The 19144-nt window shown below is 42.3% G+C and overlaps 2 protein-coding genes across 3 annotated transcripts in view; one reads left to right on the top strand and one right to left on the bottom strand.

Moving 5' to 3' along the window:
• The first annotated feature begins 3272 nt into the window (after nt 1-3272).
• On the top strand, nt 3273-9899 carry tex55 (testis expressed 55). 2 transcript variants are annotated; one of them, XR_001811082.3, is made up of 5 exons: nt 3273-3394; nt 3548-3679; nt 5228-5290; nt 7362-7456; nt 8068-9899. XR_001811082.3 is itself a non-coding variant. In XM_017460299.3 (4 exons), the coding sequence occupies exons 2-4, from the start codon at nt 3572-3574 to the stop codon at nt 7416-7418; spliced, it is 228 nt and encodes a 75-aa protein (XP_017315788.1). In that variant the 5' UTR covers nt 3273-3394; nt 3548-3571; the 3' UTR covers nt 7419-9899. The 2 variants fall into 2 exon arrangements, 1 of the variants encoding a protein (XP_017315788.1); XM_017460299.3 differs by having other exon boundaries at nt 7362-9899.
• Nucleotides 9447-19144, bottom strand: part of arhgap31 (Rho GTPase activating protein 31) — a 32830-nt gene continuing 23132 nt past the window's right edge. The window contains exons 8-12 of the mRNA XM_017460140.3: nt 18203-18327; nt 16719-16775; nt 15536-16267; nt 15127-15287; nt 9447-14214 (exon numbers count right to left, since the gene is read on the bottom strand). Coding sequence (XP_017315629.1) covers nt 12007-14214; nt 15127-15287; nt 15536-16267; nt 16719-16775; nt 18203-18327 — 3283 coding nt within the window. The 3' untranslated portion in view covers nt 9447-12006. The remainder of the gene's footprint in view (nt 14215-15126; nt 15288-15535; nt 16268-16718; nt 16776-18202; nt 18328-19144) is intronic.

The raw sequence follows: 19144 nt of genomic DNA on the forward strand, positions 1-19144 counted from the left end.
TGTTGTTGTTTGTAATGTTTTTAAATTTGCACACCTTTGTGGGCACGTGACCCGCTTTATTTATATAAAAGTGTCACGCCTTTTAATAAGACACCTGTGATCATATTTATAAACAATAATATACTAATAAAACTCAAATGGAGTCCCTCTGTCCCGTCGTTGAGGTACACGGGGGCAACGGTCACTCGACTACCACACACACACACACATATTTATATACATACATATTCACGCGCGCACGCACACGCACGTCATTAACCGTTACTTTAGATTGGGCGCGTGCCGCGTCATTTAAAATTCACCGCGCGCTCTGCGCTCGCGCATTGGGTTACACTGCTGCCTGTCAAATTAAAAACAGGGTTTTTTGGGGGGGTTTTTTTCCACCCAAACCACCAACAAGCTAGTCTGCCCTTCCTTTAAACCGTGCCTCCTCTACTTTCTACGCATTTCTATTTTCTCATTTATTTATTTAATTTTTTTTCCCTTCTTACTTCCCTCCCCCCTCGACGTCCCCAGCTGACCTCGAGGCGACGTAAGGGGAACGCTCGCGCTCTGGTCGACCAATCGGAGCGAGAGGACGCGCGCGGAACTTTGTTTTGCGTTCTCCAATGGATTTACAGCGTCGTAATGACGGACACCAAATTAATGCAATAGTGCTGCCCCGATCTAACCACCTACACCCCCCACCACACACACACACTTCCCCCCTGTAACCCCCACCCTCTCTTGTCTAGACAGTGACAGGTGTGTGTGTGTGTGTGTGTGTTGAAGTCTCCAGTCTAGACCAGGAATAATTACTCTTTCACACTGTTTTTTTTTATGTTGTTGTTGTTGTTGTTTTCCGCGTAACTTACACACCACTAATGCATACATATGCTAATTTTTTTTGGAATCGTTTTTTTTTTTTTTTTTTTTTAAACATGCTACAAGGAGATCGTGTTTTAGCCACACAAAAATACGGCATTTCAATAAAAAACACCATTTCGCGACACGTTATTACAGGTGACAGGCGAATGAGTCGCACATCTGAAAATAAAACACACACCAAACAACTGAACCGTTTTCACCCTGACCTTGACTTCCGGGTTTAGCAATAAAAAATAAATAAATAAAAAATCGGTCACATCAAACATTCGCTATTGTTTTCATGCCACCATGATTGTTTTAATAATCTGCTACTTAGTACGGAAGTGTGCGACACACACACACACACACACATACATACATACATACATACAAACATATATACATATACATACAGGGTCTGGCTGGTTGTCATGGTAACAGTGATTCCCGTAGTAGCCCCTTAAACGGTTAGCTAGCTAGCCAACGCCTACTAACTACCACAGGTGGGGTATTTTTTATAACCTACTTAGTATGTTTAGTAAACGATTTGGACCGTAACCTATATATTTTGTTGAATCTGCGCTCCCTCTGCCGGATATAACCGTGAATAACAGCGGGGCTTTTTCCCAATTATTCTTCTTTATTATCGCTCGCTCTCTCTCTCTCTCTCTCTCTCTCTCTCTCTCTCTCTCACACACACACACATACACATACACATACTCTCTCTCTCTCTCTCTCACACACACACACATTCTCTCTCTCTCTCTCTCTCTCTCTCTCTCTCTCTCTCTCTCTCTCTCTCTCTCTCTCTCTCTCTCTCTCCGCCTCGGGTTCACGGAGGGACACGAGCACCGTCTGCCCTACATAACACGCGCGCGCCGTGATGTCATCTGAGGACGACGGTGTAACCTAGAAACGGCGATTTTCTTCTTCTTCTTTGCCTCTGTAATCTTATCACTGTGTTTCATAAAGTGATTTTCACTTCATAAAAAAAAAACGAACTATTTTTTTAAAGTTTTTTTTTTTTTTTTAATATTGAAATATATTGAACTGTAGCTCTGCGAGGTTAATCAGATTCCTCAGATCACAAAAAAGTAGTCCAAGTCAAGTTTATTTACCATTTACACTATACTTGGTCAAAAGTTTGTGTACCCCTGCCCTAACCATCACACACGTATGAGCCTGCTGAACATCCCGTTCCAGATTTATTCCCCTTTTTGCTGTTATACAATAATGCGCTCGACTCTTTCTTCTGGGAAGGCTTTCCACTAGATTTTGGGGCGTGGCTGTGGAGATTTGTGTTCATTCAGCTACAAGGGCGTTAGCGAGGTTGAGGTCAGGCGCTGATGTTGTGATGGTGAGGAGACTCCAGTTCCAGTTCTTCAGTCGGGTTGAGGTCAGGGCTCTGTGCAGGACCCTCATACACGTCTTCATGGAGCTCGCTTTGTGCACAGGGGCAGTGTTCGGGCCTCTTAGTTCCACTGAGGGGAAACTGTAGCCTACTGCTACAGTGTACAGACACGTTCTACAGGCCTACAACTGTGTGCTTCAGACTTTGTGGTAACAGTTTGGGGAAGAACCACATGTGGGTGTGATGGTCTGGGATTCACATACTATTGTATTTACATTGAAATGCTTATAGCAAGGCTCAGGTAATTGTTTACATGTAACAGATTAGAGAAACTAGACACACACACACAAAAGAAAATAAATAAATACACTAAAGTAAGGCGCAAAGTGAGCAACTGACAAAGGAGATGAACTGGCTATATAACTATATAACATTTATATATAATAAAATAATATTAAACTATTTTTCTTTCCTTTAAAAAAAATGTCAAACGTCCATTTTAAATGTTAGTAAAAATGAAAGATTTTTATTATTATTATTATTATTATTATTATTATTATTACTGCACAGATTTTATCATGAGAATAGTTAAACTATTTATTTATTACTTATATGTTTATCTCTTAAATACATTAAGCAAGTTAGATGAAAAGTATATATAAATATATATATAATATATATTTAAAGATGAACATTTCTCTTATATTCAGTTAAGACTTTATTGACTGATATATGATATGATATTGTATTATTTATTTATTTTTTTCACACTGTTTACTACAGTACCACGTGATTTTGAACTCCACTGTTCTGTATATAAACGCATACTCCAGGCCCTAAATAAAGGGTCTAAATGAGATTCAATCCGGGAATTTTATTTTATTTCCGCATTCCTCATGCCTAGAGATTTGAAACCGTTGACCGTTAAACACGCACGCGCACGTGTTAGTATGCAAGTGCGCGATTTGAAATTTAAAAAAAAAAAAAACAAAAAAAAAAAAAACGTCGGTATCTTGTTACACTAATGACATCATCCAAGTCTCTCGTGCGCGGTTGCCAGGGGTTACAGCCTGACATTTCAGTCGCTATAAACAAACCTGCAGGAAGCCAAACTGTGAAGAACACCGTGTTTCTGTGGTTTTATTTAATTCAGGAATCAACTTGTCGCTTTACAGCGATCATAATTAGTGTAAAAGGGTAACCTACTTCATTACAATACCTTAACTGAAGACAGAGTGACACATTACGTTAGTTTTATTGAAATAATCCAGTCAGGGTTGAGTATTTAGAAGAAAAGTTCTCAGCTAATCACTTTTGGGGATTTTTTTTTAATATAAATTCTGTTTACAGTCGGAAAGACTTTTCACCTTTATCATGGCGGATTCAGATGTAGGTACCGCGCAAAAAGCGGACAGCTCTGCAGACCCGTATGAGAGAGCAGTGAAGTATCTGGAGAGCCATAACATTCTGCAGATATTTCAGGTAGGAGAACGAGTGCCGTTATCCTGACGATACGGGTTTATTATAATCCCAAACGTGTGAGGTGGAAACGCTTTCATCGCTGGGAACGCCCGTTTATTATTCAGAAATGGTAGCGGCGTTTTATTGCCCGATAAAGCAGTCCTGCACAAGATTAAAGCGTTCCTGAATTCAAAAATCAGTGTTTAAGAGTTGTTGTTTTTTTTTGTAATCGACACTAATATGACAGGATATGTAGGGGGGGAAAAATGATGTTGGAGATATCACTTTTACAGTTCTAGTTATCACTTCAGGGGAAACAAGCGAAATCTTTCATGACTCATCTCGCACTAGTCTTGTGTTCGTCCAATTACATGCTCTCTAGGACGTGTATGACCCGCCCGAGGGGGGCGTGTCTTGCTCTACAATAGCAAATTAAACATTAGCATTAAACATTCCCTTACCCAGCTCAGAATAAACGATTGGAGTTGATTAATTCGGAAGAGGGTGGGGTTTGTGTGAGTGCGTATCTAATGGACACTCCTCGAAAAAATAACCCTAACCCTAACCTCAACCCTCTTGGAGCTTGTTTAGTGTCAGAACGTCGCTACTTCAGACTGATGGAGAATTCTACCCTTGTACATCATCAAGGATTCTCCATCAGTAAGAGTCTCCCGGCGGCGACCCTGCGGCTCTCCGTCACTGTCGGCACCTCTGGCGTTCGACCTCGTCTCGAGCACATCGTCTCATTGTCTAGGACAGCGGTTCTCAAAGTGGGGTCCAGGGACCCCAGGGATCCGTGAAACATAGCCAGGCGTCGGTGATTTATTTATTTATTTTTAGTTTTGTTACTGTAGTGGAAATCACAACCACATTATATCATCAACGTTCTTATTTTTATGGGTCCAAGCACCAAAGTCAACTCGGACCTCACGTGTTCTATCAACGAAAGTTGGAATAGAAAGCTCTACGGCTCTAATAAATAGAAATAATATTACTCGACAAATTGAAATAATGTTCATGAAATAAATCCGTGCTGAGGGGGGGTCTGTGGAAGGATTGTCTTTCAGTTAAAAGGGTCCCTGGCTGCCGAAACATTCAGAACCCCGGTCTAAGATATTGTCCTGGTTAAAGTGAAAGCAGCTGTGAGAAATCCTCCACAGCTGAGAAAAGACTGCGGTTAAACTCTTCTCCGTATCGAGCTAAACTACCGTCAAGTGTGTTTGAACCGGGCGGGGCTGTGCCGTATCTCGAACGCCATTGGCTGTCGTGTGAATCAGTCAACACGCCATCACCCTGACTTCCTGTTTCAAAGGACACACGCTGAATCAAATCACAGTCCTCAGACCGTTTCAGGAGGACTTTAACTGTGGGTTAAATGAAAATTTCAAATTAAAATGAGAATTTTGTTTCAGCAACGCTTTCGAGGAAATTAGCAGGACGCGAGACGTCCCAGTCACACCACAGCCAGAAATCATCGGCGAGATCATAAGCAGGTCTGCTGTACGCCGAGCGAGCCCGGGTTATTACTCATCTCATTTTCTCATTTTCTCTCTTTTTTTCTCTTATCAGGAAATCACAGAGAGCCTGGTTTACGACAGACCTGATGACCCCCTGCAGTTTATGTTAGAGCAGGTACACATGGATGTGTTATGAGTTCCCCAGGCAGCTCGGATATTTGTACATCACAAAGCATTTGCAGTGATGGATGTCCACCGACCCAGTGATTTAGCCCATAATTTACTTCATAATTGCTAAAAAAAAAAGAAAAAAAGAATTATTTGCCAAAAATCCACAACGCAGACGTGTTCAGTTCCAACCCCAGTCCCATACTTCTTGTTTAACCAGATCAGCTGTGTTTCATCCGAATCTGAATTGTGCCAGAAGCAGAAGGCGGATATTTAGGAACACGGTTGGTGATTAATAGCCTTTTTGACTTTTGCGAAACAGTCCCTCAGAAACGTTCAGACACGTTTGTTGTCTGACGTTTTTTGTTTTTTTTTTAGTTTTGCACTGGAGCTTCAAGATTCATGAATCTGACATGTAATGGACGTGTATCTCACCGACAATATCCCAAATTCCTCCACAAATCTTCACGTATCTCCATCAAACCGCAGCGTTTAGATGGCCTACGGGGCGGAGTGATCCCCAATACAGGGTGCTGATATAGGGCTGGGCGATACGACGCTATAATACAATATCGTCATTAATTATATCACAATTCACTTACGCTTATACACTGAGCTCGTGAGAGCTTCTTCTTCTAATTTTTCTTAGACGGCATTTTACCAAATCTGACTGGACGCAGCTAATTTGATGGTACACATTTTATACTGAACCTTTTTTAAAAGTTACGACGTTTATAATTTTTTCCACTTTTTCAGTTCAAAGTGACTTATTTTGGTAAATGACTGTAAAAGGTTTTTATTTAGTGACTTGCTGTTGTGCTGGCGGTTGGTGACCAAAGCTATATATCGTGATACTCATGTATCGTAAAAATGTTTTCACGTACCGCGGTACGACATTCCTGTCATATCGCACAGCCCTAGTGCTAAAGAACAAAGCAGGTGTGGGAAAGCCAGCCTCGGATCCTGCGCTCGGCTTCCTGTCCGTGTGGAGTTTCAGTGCATGTGCGCCCCGTGTGGGTTTCATCCAGGGTTTTTCCAGTTTCCTCTCACCTTCTAAGTAGGTGGATCGGTGATGCTAAATCACCTCTTGGTCCGAATGTGCGTGTCGGTGTCCCACAATACACCGCTGTCTCATCCAGGGCGCATTCCCGCCTCACACTCAGGGATGATCCCGGGATAGACTCCGGATCCGGCACCATCCCGACCAGCCACGGAAGATTAGTGAAGGATAGAAAAAGAGGACGGACGCCCCCGTTAATAAACCTTACGTTAGCGACGTTCGGCTCCACGCTGAAGTTCGGTTGATGTCTACAGACGACAGGAAGTCCCACTGTGTCATAAACCACATCAGCACATTTGGAGAACTGGATGCGGTTTGAGGCGGATATTAACACCAGAGGTGCCAGCTGTGGCATTTTAAGATTTTTGGCCTGTTGCTATGGCGATACAGGAGACACCTAAAAACTAAGCCTCTCCGCTTTCCCAGACGAAGCAGCAGTCAGATAAAGAAACGGAGATCAAATTTGCACCGCCGATTCAGAGGAGGGGAAAGGACGCACGGCGGACGCGTTCGCTTGCAGCAGCAGTTCATTTCGCTTCACGTCGGTGAACTTTGACGTGTAAATTCACAAGCCAGTAGAAAGCACAAAGACGGGACCGACGGCCGCTTTTTTCTGTTTTCTTTAAGGGTTTTTGTGCAAAAATTCCTTTGTTCTTCTTCTTAGTAACGTTGTAGACTAATTTCTGTTATGTGTTAGCTACATCCATCTCATAGCTCCAGTACTAAATAAATAAATAAACAAACAAACAAACAAACAAATAAATAAATAACAACATGGACACACAGAGCCCAGAAGATTTCAGACAACAAATGTCTCAACTGTTCAACTGCACTGTTGTTTTTTTAAACAGACTAAGCCTTTAAACCAGATTATATTAATTTCTTTCTATATTCTTTTTTAATGAAAGCATTAATAGGTTTATTGCAAAGCTTTAGCCTTATAAATGTGAGAACTGGAGTTGTTTATTTGTACACAATTATATTTTTACTCTCTATTTTTTTTTTTTTTTTTTTACAGTTGCAGAAGAAGATCCGAGCGCGTGACGAGGCGAACGAAGCTGCAAAAGCTGAATAGTTTTCTCCGAAATGGGGTTGTGCAGCGTACAATGAAGAGTGTGTTAGCCACGTATTTGCATACTGGAATTATATTCACTGGGATGCAGACATAATTGCAGCTCCTTTTGTAAAAAAAAAAAAAAAAAACCCGCAAAAAAACAAAACCCACACACACACACACACAAAAAAAAAAAAACCCAAACCTGATGTATTCCCTATTTTGCTTTGACAATCCTGTTTAGTTTCTTTTATGAGATATTATTTGTATTCGGACCAGACCGACCCGTCCGCAGCGTCTTTTGGAAACTCGGCGAGCAGGCCGGAGAGAACTTCCCGAGAGGGAAAATATTCTTTAAACACCCGAGCAGGATCGGTGAAGTTCTGCAGGTGACGAGGAAAAATCAATGCGTCCGAAGAACATGATGAAAGTAGATTTGTACTAAGAAACTGGCTTTAGGTTTGCAGTGAAAACAAACACTGGCTCACACACTGTATTGAGATTTGCATGAGGGTATTTTGGCTGTAGGAGTAAAGGAAGTCTTTGTTTGTAGTAGGTTTACCTTTCAGTGTATCGCTCTGGTCATCATCCTGCGCTTTGAAGCTGCATCTGCTGTTTCAGCTGCGCCACATAAAGCCCTGTTAAGTACATCCTTTCTATGTGATTTAAGGGGAGCCAGGAGCGCAGGGCTGAAAAACAAGAGACGTGTCTCCGTCCTGGTGGATTAAGCACGAATGAGAATTGGATTTCGGTACGTAAGGTTAGAACGGACCGTTTTCTCTCTCTCTCTCTCTTTCTTTTTTTTTTTTTTTTGTACTCATAATAAGCGCTTCTGACAACGTGCTATTACTCAGGAACATCATGAATCTTAATAAGGCCTGCCAGGCACCGTTCATCAATCAGGTTATAGGACTCCAACGAAGTTTATAACGATCGTATCAAAGCTGTCGCGGATGAACGGAATCCTGAAATGAGTTCGCATTAGTGTTTTACATTGCATCGATTTGTCAGTTTCTACGTAGGCATGCGCCGATAATCAGGAGTATAGTGAGTAAGGAATAAAACATCGTCGTTATCGCCAACGTCGTGCTGTTATAGGAAAACAATCAGCGATGAGGTTACTGTTAGCACCCCGACACTGACTGTTGCCCTACACCAGCACGTCCTGAAGTGCTTTATTCCTCTTACACCACAATACTAACTGTTATACTGAGCAAACGATTACACAATGTTTTACTGATGGAAGAACGACACGTCATAATTTTTATCCATTTGTAGTCACACGTAATGTCGTGAAACAAGCCAGTTCCTAGCAGTTTATCAGCTAGCAGCTGTAAACGGTCGTTCTTTCACCAGCCTCTCTCTCTCACTCCCTCAATCTCTCTTTTTCTCTCTCTCTCTCCAAGTTACCAAGAAAGCGCAAAGAAGTGTAAACTCCTCAGTCCTGAAGATATCACAAAAAACATACAGCGTTACCTTTGAGCGCTGACACTGGAGACTCCTTCCGTGAATGTTAAACGAACCGTCACCGTATCAGCAATCACACACTTTAAAAAATAAATAAATAAAAATCCCATTTACAGGAAGCGTCCCTGTGAACGAGGGGAACGATAACGTATCGGACGAGCGCGTCAATATTAATATAAAGCAGCGGCTTGCGGCTGCGCTACTGTCAGAGCCGCTGTTACAGAAACTTCATCAACACAAATCAATCCCAGCTGAATTCAGCAGTGCTGTGGGAACAAATTGAGTTATTTATCATGAACAATATTGTTATAATAATAATAAAATTTTAAAAAGAAGCCATCCCTGCGAATTGCAGTCTAAAGTTTGTAATTTTGGGCAAATCTTCAAAAGCTCGACTCCTCGGACTTTGACGACAGGTGAATAAGCGTGTGGTAAATTTCATATACAGTACAGTAATAATATCATAACGCACGATGGACGTTATCTCTTAACACATTTCTTTAAACACTGCGCGTAGATGTCCTCTACGACAATACTGCTTTTAAATTCCACTACTTAAAATCAAACAGCGCGGAACACATGCACATTTCATACAGTAAATATTAAGTATATTTATTTGTGTTGTTTACAGTGGATACGTATAATAAATCCAGTTTAAGAAATAAAACTTTTTTTTTTTTTTTTAAATTACACAGTTAGTGTTCTTTGGTTACAGTTATGGACAACATAAACATTTCTTTCTTTTTGTCTCCTTACAGGAACATATAGAATGTACATTTGTGCTTCATGTCTTTCTGTGAAACATCCCATATGTTTAATACTGTATTATCAACACGCCCTCGTCGACTTACAGCACAAGAGAGCAGATCTCTAAACACGGCCTCGGCGTTTTCCTCACCAATTTGTACGCTCTGTGCCAATTAGCTGATTCCGTAAGATTCGATATTCCCATGCTGACACCAATCTCGACAAACTTTTGGGAGGTCGGAAGGTCGGGGGTTCAAGCCACAGCACTTCCAAGCTGCCGCTGTTGGGTCCTCGAGCAAGGCCGTTAACCCTGTCTGCTCCAGGGGGCGCTGTATCATGGCTGACCCTGCGCTCTGACCCCAACTTCCTGACATGCTGGGGTATCCGAATTTCACCGTGCTGTAATGTATAGGTGATCACTAAAGACAAATTATCATTAAACTTCACTCGAACTGACAGAGCAATCCAACGACCCTCATGCTGCAATCCGTCGTACACGGAAAAGCCTGACCTCCGACACGGAAAAGTGCGACGGAGCGGTCATTCGACTTTCAATTCCCCGACGGGAACTCGGACAACGTCCACCGAGCCCCATCTTCATCAGATTCCGAGACTAGCCATACAAATACGATTACGCCCGGCGCATCCGTGGGGTTTTTTTTTCCCCGAGCCGAAGCACCGGAAGGCGTTTCGATCACGGCTCGTGAGTACGCCGGATTGCAGCGTTAAGCCGTGAAGCAGACGAGAGCGTGTTCAAATCAGCGTCAGAACCTTCACTTTCTTCTGCTTTCCATCATTCTGTTTCTCTCAAACAAAACATCTACTTCCAGATCCCAACCAGCGAATTCAAAGCAAGGCTTATCCCAGCAAAACTCGTATTTTTACACACTGTAACAAAGCAAAATGTGTGTCCTTACTATAAACTACTATAGCAATTTCCCCAGGATCTACATCTGCAGCTGTAACGAGTCGTTTTTATACAACAGTGATGTTCTCAACACTGAGAATTTGAGACACAAACTGCATAAATAAATACACACGACGAATTTTCAGGCAATTTCTTTTGTACAATCAATAGCGTTTTTCTTATAGATATTTAGTTCTATGTCTCAGTATGATATTATATCACAATATACCGTAACAATAAGCATACGCAATACTGTTGACCTTCAGAATATCGACTCCTGTGCTCCATTCAGAAGGAGGTGGTTAATGTAGCCAGCATTTATTTATTTATTTATATTTAATTTATTTATATGGGCAGCATTTGCATTTGAGGTTTATATTTTTCATGGATTTAAAAAAAAAAAAAAAAAAAAAAAAAAAAAAAAAGGAATGAAGAAATGCATCAGAACGGTGCCGCCAAGGTTCATGTCTGGTTACGTAAACCTCAGTGAAAAGGAGTTTCTCACATTGTGAATAATTAATATGGGCATTCAACATTTATACGCTGTCCTTGATGGTGTCATGATGACAAGCCGTTTGTGTCGGTTAAAGCTAGACTCGAATGTTCCAAGATGAAGATGTAAAGTAAACAAAAATGAAGTATAAAATAAGCATTACGAATCGAGACTTCAAGGTTTTAAGGCTGCATGTAAATTTGTGCATATTAATTGCACCATCGTTGTAACGCTGCATATTTGATGTATTGCAACATCCCATATTTACTCCACTGCAAACAAAAAGGAAAAAAAAAAATATATATATATATATATCTCAGCTTGTAAATGCCTTTTTCTCCCTGTTTTTCTCTCTTAAAACATCGACATGACAACACTATAAGCAGGATATATATATATATATATATATATATATATATATATATATATATATATATATATACACTTTTTTTTCATTGCATTTAATTTCAGTTATCAGTTATCCAATCAGATTTGGGCTCTCATTCCATAATCCCTGAAATGGGTATGCAAGGAAGAATTAAATACACACATCGGACGATGTAATACTATTTTGAAATCTGACCCGAACGACAAAAATCCCCTGAATTATTTGATTGCTTGATCCGTGTAACACTTCTTTGTAATTCGGTGGAACTTCATCTTCACCGACTTCACCATTTCGAGAGCACGTGAGCCAGAAACGTACAGCAGTTAACACTAAACGTATCTTCAATGCTACTTCACTGAAACAAAATAATAAAATGCTTTTGATTTATCTTCAAGGGCTCCTTGATGTGATAAAGTTCCTTAGCAGCAGCATTTTACAACAACGAAAAAGTCCGACATTTATCGCCTGTAGAATTAAACGGCACCTTGTTAGTTGAGAATGTTTTGGTCAGCAAGTAGAATATGGTGCAGGAAATAAACAGGAATTTCTTACATTCAGCAACTGTTCTCTAGCTACGACGTGAACATTCACGAGTCTAACAGGCGGCTCACTCGATCTGCCGACTGCTCCTGTTGTCGAAAATCATAGACCTCCTCTGGGGCTGGTAAAAGCAGCTTGTAGAGGTTTCCAATCTCTGTCCGCTCTTGGGCAACGTCATCTTGCTTCGTAGGGTGACCCCGTCGGGGGTTTTAAGGTTCTCTGTGAGCTCCTTAGAGAGGACGTCAAGAGGAGATGTTTCAGCAGGACTCTTGATGGGTGACAGGACAAGTTTTCCGTCGTCCACCGCTGGGTGATAGTCCATGATAGGAAAGGGAGGACTGAAGAGAATGAGGCTCTGGGGTCTTGGACGATTCCGGAAGGAAGACCTTTGAAGTAAGGTAGATCTTTCTGGTCTGGGACAGTCCATAAAGGAGTCTCCGTTGGCAGACCGCTTCCTCCTCAGTACTGGAAACTCGGGGGCCGGCGCTGCCTTGCTCATCTCGGGTGGTTTTTCCATGGACACCTGTCTGTGGATCCTTGTGACCGGTTTGCAGTTTTCCCTTTCCTCTTTGGAATCCTTTACTGCCTGGAGAGGAGGTAAAGTATCTGCTTTCTCTACTTTGATCTTCTCAGGTCCACTTTCCCGTTTGTCTTGCTCATGGCCGGCCTTCTCCGGATGAACCGGATGTGGTACGTGGCTGTACTGGACTTTCGGAGGTACAACAGGCACCGCTTTGGCTTGACACGTTTTGATCATGAACGCAGTGCGCACCGAAGACACGCTAACCGGCGCTGAGTTGCGTCGCATGGGTGCTTGTCGGTCCCTTAGGAACATCTCCAGTTCCAGAGACAACCCATCGTGCTTTGTTCCAGAAGGGGTGATTGCCCCCCTCTGCAAAGAGGAATGGTCTGCAAGATCAAAGTTCTGCTGATTTGAGATGTCCCTGATGCACCGGTTTCCCAAATCCAGGTTAAGGGAGTATGGTCTGTGTTTCGGAGCAATGTTTTCCTCGTTCCTCACGGCAATGCAGGGCTCGTGAGAGACCTGTCGTTGAAATCTTTGAGAATAGACCGAAGTCTTTGGTTTTGGTGCACCACTGTTCCTCCTTGGGATTCTGGTAGTCTCCTCTTGGTGGACGGTAGTCTTGGCTTGTGGAGGCTGTGGAAGGTCCTGTTTCATCTCCTCTTTCTCTCCGGGTTCTTCAAAGGTATCACCAGGTAAGAGCTCGGTTATATTTTCACAACCTGACTCGTCTGCTTTTTTGACATTGGAAGGGAGCTCGAGACCAGGTTCAGGGGTTGTAGCTGTATTTTCTGGTACTTTCCCTGCTGTAGGTTCTTCATCCACGATCTTCTCGTCTTTTTGTGATTGATTGTGATTGATGCTCGACTCGTGAGATGTTTTGATCTCCGCTCCCGAAGCCGGCGCTGGTGTTTTAAACAGAGAGAAAAGATCTTCCAGTTTTGTTGAGTGGAGCGGGCTTGTGACCCACTGTTTGGCGGTGCTCAAGTCTTCCCAGGGCTCCACTTGATCCAGTCCTGCCAAATGACTCCCCCAAATATCGTCATCATCTTGACTCGGAATTTCTATAGTGAGGCGTTTTTCGTCCGAGCATTTCGAAAGCCTTTCAATCTTACCCTTTACTTTGGATGTTAAATGAACAGTAATACTGCTCGTTTTCTTCTTGTCGTTTTTACTCTCATCATGGTCCTTTGGTAAGTCTACATTCTCGTCTGTAGACAAGTCAGGAATTTTAGCACATGGTTCGTTATCAAGACTAGAACCATAAGCAATGGCGTCATTGTTTCCCGTGGCTGAAGGATCTTCAGGTGAAGAAACTGAAGGCCAGGGATCAGCATCTTGGAGAATATCCGTCTCCTTCAACTGAAGGAAGGGTGAGAGCTGCAACTTGTGTGCTATAACGTCCAGTGACTCAAACGAATCCAAGCTCTTGTGATCCTTTTTATCGGCGACTAGGTAATTCCAGTCAATGTCGTGCTTGGATGGCGTTTCCGGCGATAGCCTCGACGTCGTGTTAAAAAGTGTAGCACCTGAACGGTCCACCATGAGACCTTTTATGACGTCTTTGAAGTGTTCCTTCGAGGACACTGGGTGAGTAGGTAAACTGCTTCTTCTTTTAGCTTGAGCAGTAAGATTCAGAGCACCATCATGTCCAGTGATTTCGCTCAAAGAGCCACTTGTTTTCAATTGGTCCTTCGGAACGTTGGTTTCGGCCTCGGTGATCCTGAGCTCTGGATCGATCGACTCTATGTCCTGTACGAGACAATAAAAGTGGTTCGATTAGTCTACGTTGGGATTTAGACACTAATCTAGACTATTTAAAAAATATCTTTAATATAATTCATTCATTGATTGTTTAAGATAATACAGTTACTTAATACAATAGTTCAGGGACGGATTACTGGCCGCGCCTGCTGGGTACGTTCCGAGGGTGGATTAAAAAAATGATCTTAATCCTAATGAAGGGAATTTAAAAATTTGGGGAAATGAAGTTGGAAATGTTATAGGTGTGTGAGCGGTCAGTTGGTTCCTCACTGTTTTTTTAACCGGAGAGAAGCGGATGAAATAAACATCCATAACCGAAAACCAACGTTATGTGTGTGCGTCGATGAAAATAACACTGGGAAAAAAAAAACAGAAAGAGAAGACAGAAAACATCAATTTTCCTTAACGAACTCCGATTAAAAACAAATTAAACGTGCAGTTCGTAAATGAAGACCTGCCGTCAGGTCACACTGTTAAAGAGCTGGGTCTTGGTGGATGAGTCTGCGGGCTGGAGAGTAAAAAATGAAAATGCTCATAACGGATGTGCGATGTAGTCGTTTGTACGTGTTGGGTTGTGGGGCGATCGGGGCTCGATGGAGAGGAAAGCTCGGTTAAGGTTCCTGCCCTGGGGTCCAGGATTTACTAATCCCTCCCTGATAGTTATGGTAATGAATGTAAGAATATCGCAGAAAACTCATTAAAGTAGACAGCGATTGCAACACTCTTATATTCTTGAAAAGGACGAGGAAGCAATGTGTAAATTGGTACGAGGAAACACTTGGAAATGCTCTTGTTAAGTGTGCACTCTCATCGGCTTCACCCCGACTCACGCCAGGCAGACAAGGACCTGAGGACTAGTAGATTCCTGACTAGAAATAATGATATTATTATCACTCTTACCAGTTGGTCCAGTTTTTTTGGCTCAGTGAGCTGCGTTGATGAGGCGTCCAGTTCTTTCCCAGAGGATTGAGGCATTTCTTTGTGGTTTTCTGTTGCTTTAGACTGAGATGGCATTAAGTTCTCTGACATTTCTACAGGAGGCTTTACCTCCACATCACTGCCTGAAAGAGTGAACCGAGAAGAAGGTCTTCGTTAGACAGAGATTTACATTCTTTCCAGGTCATAATGATTTGTTCTTACTGTGGGACGATAACGATTCTTTGCTGCTACTGCTCCCAACAAATGCTTTATTAACATTTAAAAGCAGCTCATTACATGAAACGCGTTATCTGTAAATCTAGGATTATTTGAGCCACATTCATGTGCACATTTGCATGCACAGACACGCACACACACAATATTATCTTACTCTGCGCTGCTGTTTCGGAGGGGACCACCCCGGTGCTCCTCTCATTCATTCGACTCTCCTCTGTGGGGACGGAGCTGCTGTTGCTATAGATACCGTATCCGCCGCTGTTGCCGAGCGGGTTCTCTCTGCCCCCAAATAGTCTCTCCCTGTCTCTGAAATCAAAGCTCCCACTGTTGCCGGGGTGTGGCTCTCTAAAGCTAGCACTTCCCAAGCTTCCCAAACTGCGCTCCCGTTCTTTCCCTGCTACCCTGCAGGGGGTGCTGTTGGAACTGATGACCGCAGAGACGCGCAACGGCACGGACACGGCGAACGGCTCCGAGATGTTCAGCGCCTTACGTTGATGCCTCGGCGAGGACTCCAAGGGGAACAAGCTGCCCGGAAAAGACGGCCTCGACGAGCCGTTGTGCGAGGAACCGGAATACAACATCCGCCGGTTTTTCGGGGACGTGGGCCGGCACGTGGACAACTCGTCCCCTTTGAAGACCTTCAGCTGCTCAGGAAGCGCGCGCTGTAACTGAGACGAAGCTGAAGACGAAGAAGACGGAGAAGATGACGACGAGGCGTTTTGAGTTTTCCCATCCCCGGTTTCGCCGCTAGCTTTTCGCAGTTCAAACTCCCAGTTCGGATCCTGTTCGTCAGGATCGTAGTTGATGTCCGAACCCAGGGTTCGGGATTTCACCACAGGAGCGAAGAATCCGTTTTTTCGTCCTGCTGACGCGGCTTTACCGTCATCTGAGCGGGATTAGAATAACTGGGTTAAAATATTTGCAGTTACAAGTGAGATATCGTACAGGTTTTGAGGATTTAAAACGTTTGGGGTTTTTTTTGTTGCATTTAATAAATCGGATGAGTGAATAACGTCCTGAAGTGCGTACAGACGAAAATCTTGGTGCTATACGATTAAAAATATGGCACTGCTTCACTTCAGAATATTACAAAATACTGATTAGAGTACAGGTGTGATGTATGTAAATGAGGCTTTTCACAGGACACCTGATGCTCCGTTGATTGTTTCTGTACCACTTCACACATACAAACGCTAACAGTACACTCTGTACAGTACACTCTGCACTTTTCACAGGGTTTTTTTTTACCCCCACTTGTACAGAATCCAGTATTTAAACATATACACAATGGAGAGTGTGGGTTATTTCGTGCTCATGGGGTTGTGTTGTAGCTCCACCTGTTGGCAGCGAGCAGAGGGAGTCCATGCTCTTGGACGGCCGTATCCCGGTCTTTTCTGTGGAAGGAAGGAAGGAAAAAGAATTGTCTCCATTTTATGTTTCAAAAGCACATCTGTTTAACGCCGTGTGAAATTACACATTATGACTCCGATAATGATGTGTGACCGCACATCTTATTAGATTTTTAGACGCCATTAACATTGAGTAATGAAAGTCAAATTCTCTCTTGAAGCTCTCTGATACGGAGAGGGAAGGAAAAGGAAAAGGAAGCAGCGGATAAAAAGGGTTGGGTTTTTTTTTTTTTCCAACATCAGATACGTGTCATTTCAAACGTCCAAACACTCCAAAGCAAAGCAAGTCTTTACTCCTTTCCTTTTTACAGAAATTCTCTCGTTCTCAAAATCCCTCAATCCTTCAACCGTAATTAGCGTCCAGTGTTCGCTAGTGACGGACGCAGAAAAATTCATATAGTCAGATTACTTACTACCCCCCCCCCACCCCCCCCACCCCCCCCACACACACACCCCCTTCATTTTCTTGCATCGTAATTTTCTTATTACAGCCAGGAACCAGACAGCAGCCCTACGTGTGCGGCTTCAAATCTATTGCTAATGTGAGAAAGAGCACTCTGTCCAAATACGTGCTTCAGATCTGCCAGAAAGGATGTGTCCCTATTATGAGGTTTTGTTTAATCTTAACATGTTAATCACCTGCGTGTACCTGCAAGACAAATCACCTGCGTGTACTCGTTTCAGCATTCAAGTTTAACAAACTTTTCCCTTCAGTATGTACCTTTCTGAGTACGTTTCTTTTTCCTTTTGTATATTTTATATATATATATATATATATATAAACAGCAGGCTATGAGATTGTTCTACACAAGTGTAATGAAATTAATTAAAGCGGTTAGATTAGATTAGATTAGAAGTAGTCCGATGATCCGATGCGTTTAGTGTATTAAGTAATATAAAAGATTGTATTACCTTTAGATTACGTTAATGCCTTTAGTTGTACCGGATCACATTTCCTCAGTAATTCACCCGACACTACTTGGGTATTAAACCTGAACACTTTATCTTTAGGTATTAATCAAATATCGGGAGTGAAATTCAATAATCGCTCCATTACGAGCTAGGCGTTACCTTAAGATATCTCTCAGCTGGAGTCTATAGTGATGAACCCTAACCTTTATTTTCCTCTACACATGCATACGCTTAAACTGACCAATCAGCAACCTGCATTTCATTTGAATTTCCATATTAATTTTATTTGTACAGCACTTTTAACAATAGACATCAGCTCTACGGAAATCCAGGTGTATGATTAGATCCCTGAAGTGAACCATTCTGAGGTGACAGTGGAGAGGGAAAAACTCCCTGAGGCGACATGACAAGACATTTTCCCGTGAAACTAACCCACCTTTTTTTTCTTTCTTAAAATTCCTGTCACTTTCACACGACACACAGACACACGCACGCCATACCTGAGGCGTTCTGCGCTCTCATGAACACGCTCCCATTGCGACTCAGCTTCCCCTTGCCGTCAGCGACGGATCGACCCAGACTGAAGATGGACTTCCACTTCTTCGACTTTCCAGAGAATTTCCTCCTGTTGTTGGAGACGAACACATCATTACATCTCCGAAAGACAACCCAGGCATCAAGCTCAGGCGTGTACCTCACATGTCTGTGATGAAAGGTTCTGGATATTTTTGGGTATACGAGGCCTGATCCGAAATTTCTGAGACTTCTGAGAGTTCATGACTGTTCAGTTGGAAAGATGGAGACATTGAGCTCCAGTGAAGTGTGAGAGAAGCTAAATCGTTCGTCTATCGGAGGTACACGCCATTTCCCGACACGTTTTGGGAAAGAGACCTTACAGGCAGGCATTCTTCTTACTCCTGTCACGATAAACAGAGAAAGAAATGGAGTGGAAGAGTGGAAAATGGTCAAAGTAGAATGGAAATGCTGTCGTCACTTTTGCAGGATTTAATTTACATAAGAATGAAATATATTAGATCAAATGCACATGAGCTGAGATTACTTTTATTGTTGAGCGTGAATGTAAAATATTAAAAACTCAGGAATAGCGTTCCAGAGAACATTAGGAACGCTCTACAGCTCTAAAGATACTTTTAAATTCAGACCAAAACCTTGTTTAGCCTGAGACATTTATATTTATGAAAAAATAACAAAAAAATCTTTGATATATAATTTGTCATTGTTTAATAATTTTTTAAGTTGTTTCAGTAAAGTCCTTTGATCATTTACATATTAAGCACCTTGAGATATTGTTCTAAAAATGGAATAGATTGCTATATAAATAAAGATTTAGTGCACCTGGTGGTGCCTTTCTATTATCTGTCAGAGCACGTTGTGCAGAGCAGTAAATGGGCCGCAGTCAGTAATTTTTCACCTACATGGTG

The sequence above is a fragment of the Ictalurus punctatus genome, chromosome 28 (assembly GCF_001660625.3).
Source record: "Ictalurus punctatus breed USDA103 chromosome 28, Coco_2.0, whole genome shotgun sequence".
Lineage (NCBI taxonomy): Eukaryota > Metazoa > Chordata > Actinopteri > Siluriformes > Ictaluridae > Ictalurus > Ictalurus punctatus.

Excerpts from the sequence above, each read along its gene's own strand:
- tex55 (XM_017460299.3), top strand. The coding sequence starts at position 3,572 with ATGGCGGATTCAGATGTAGGTACCGCGCAAAAAGCGGACAGCTCTGCA. Across the intron at positions 3,680-5,227 it reads ACATTCTGCAGATATTTCAG|GAAATCACAGAGAGCCTGGT; the intron begins GTAGGAGAACGA and ends TTCTCTTATCAG. Across the intron at positions 5,291-7,361 it reads TGCAGTTTATGTTAGAGCAG|TTGCAGAAGAAGATCCGAGC; the intron begins GTACACATGGAT and ends TTTTTTTTACAG.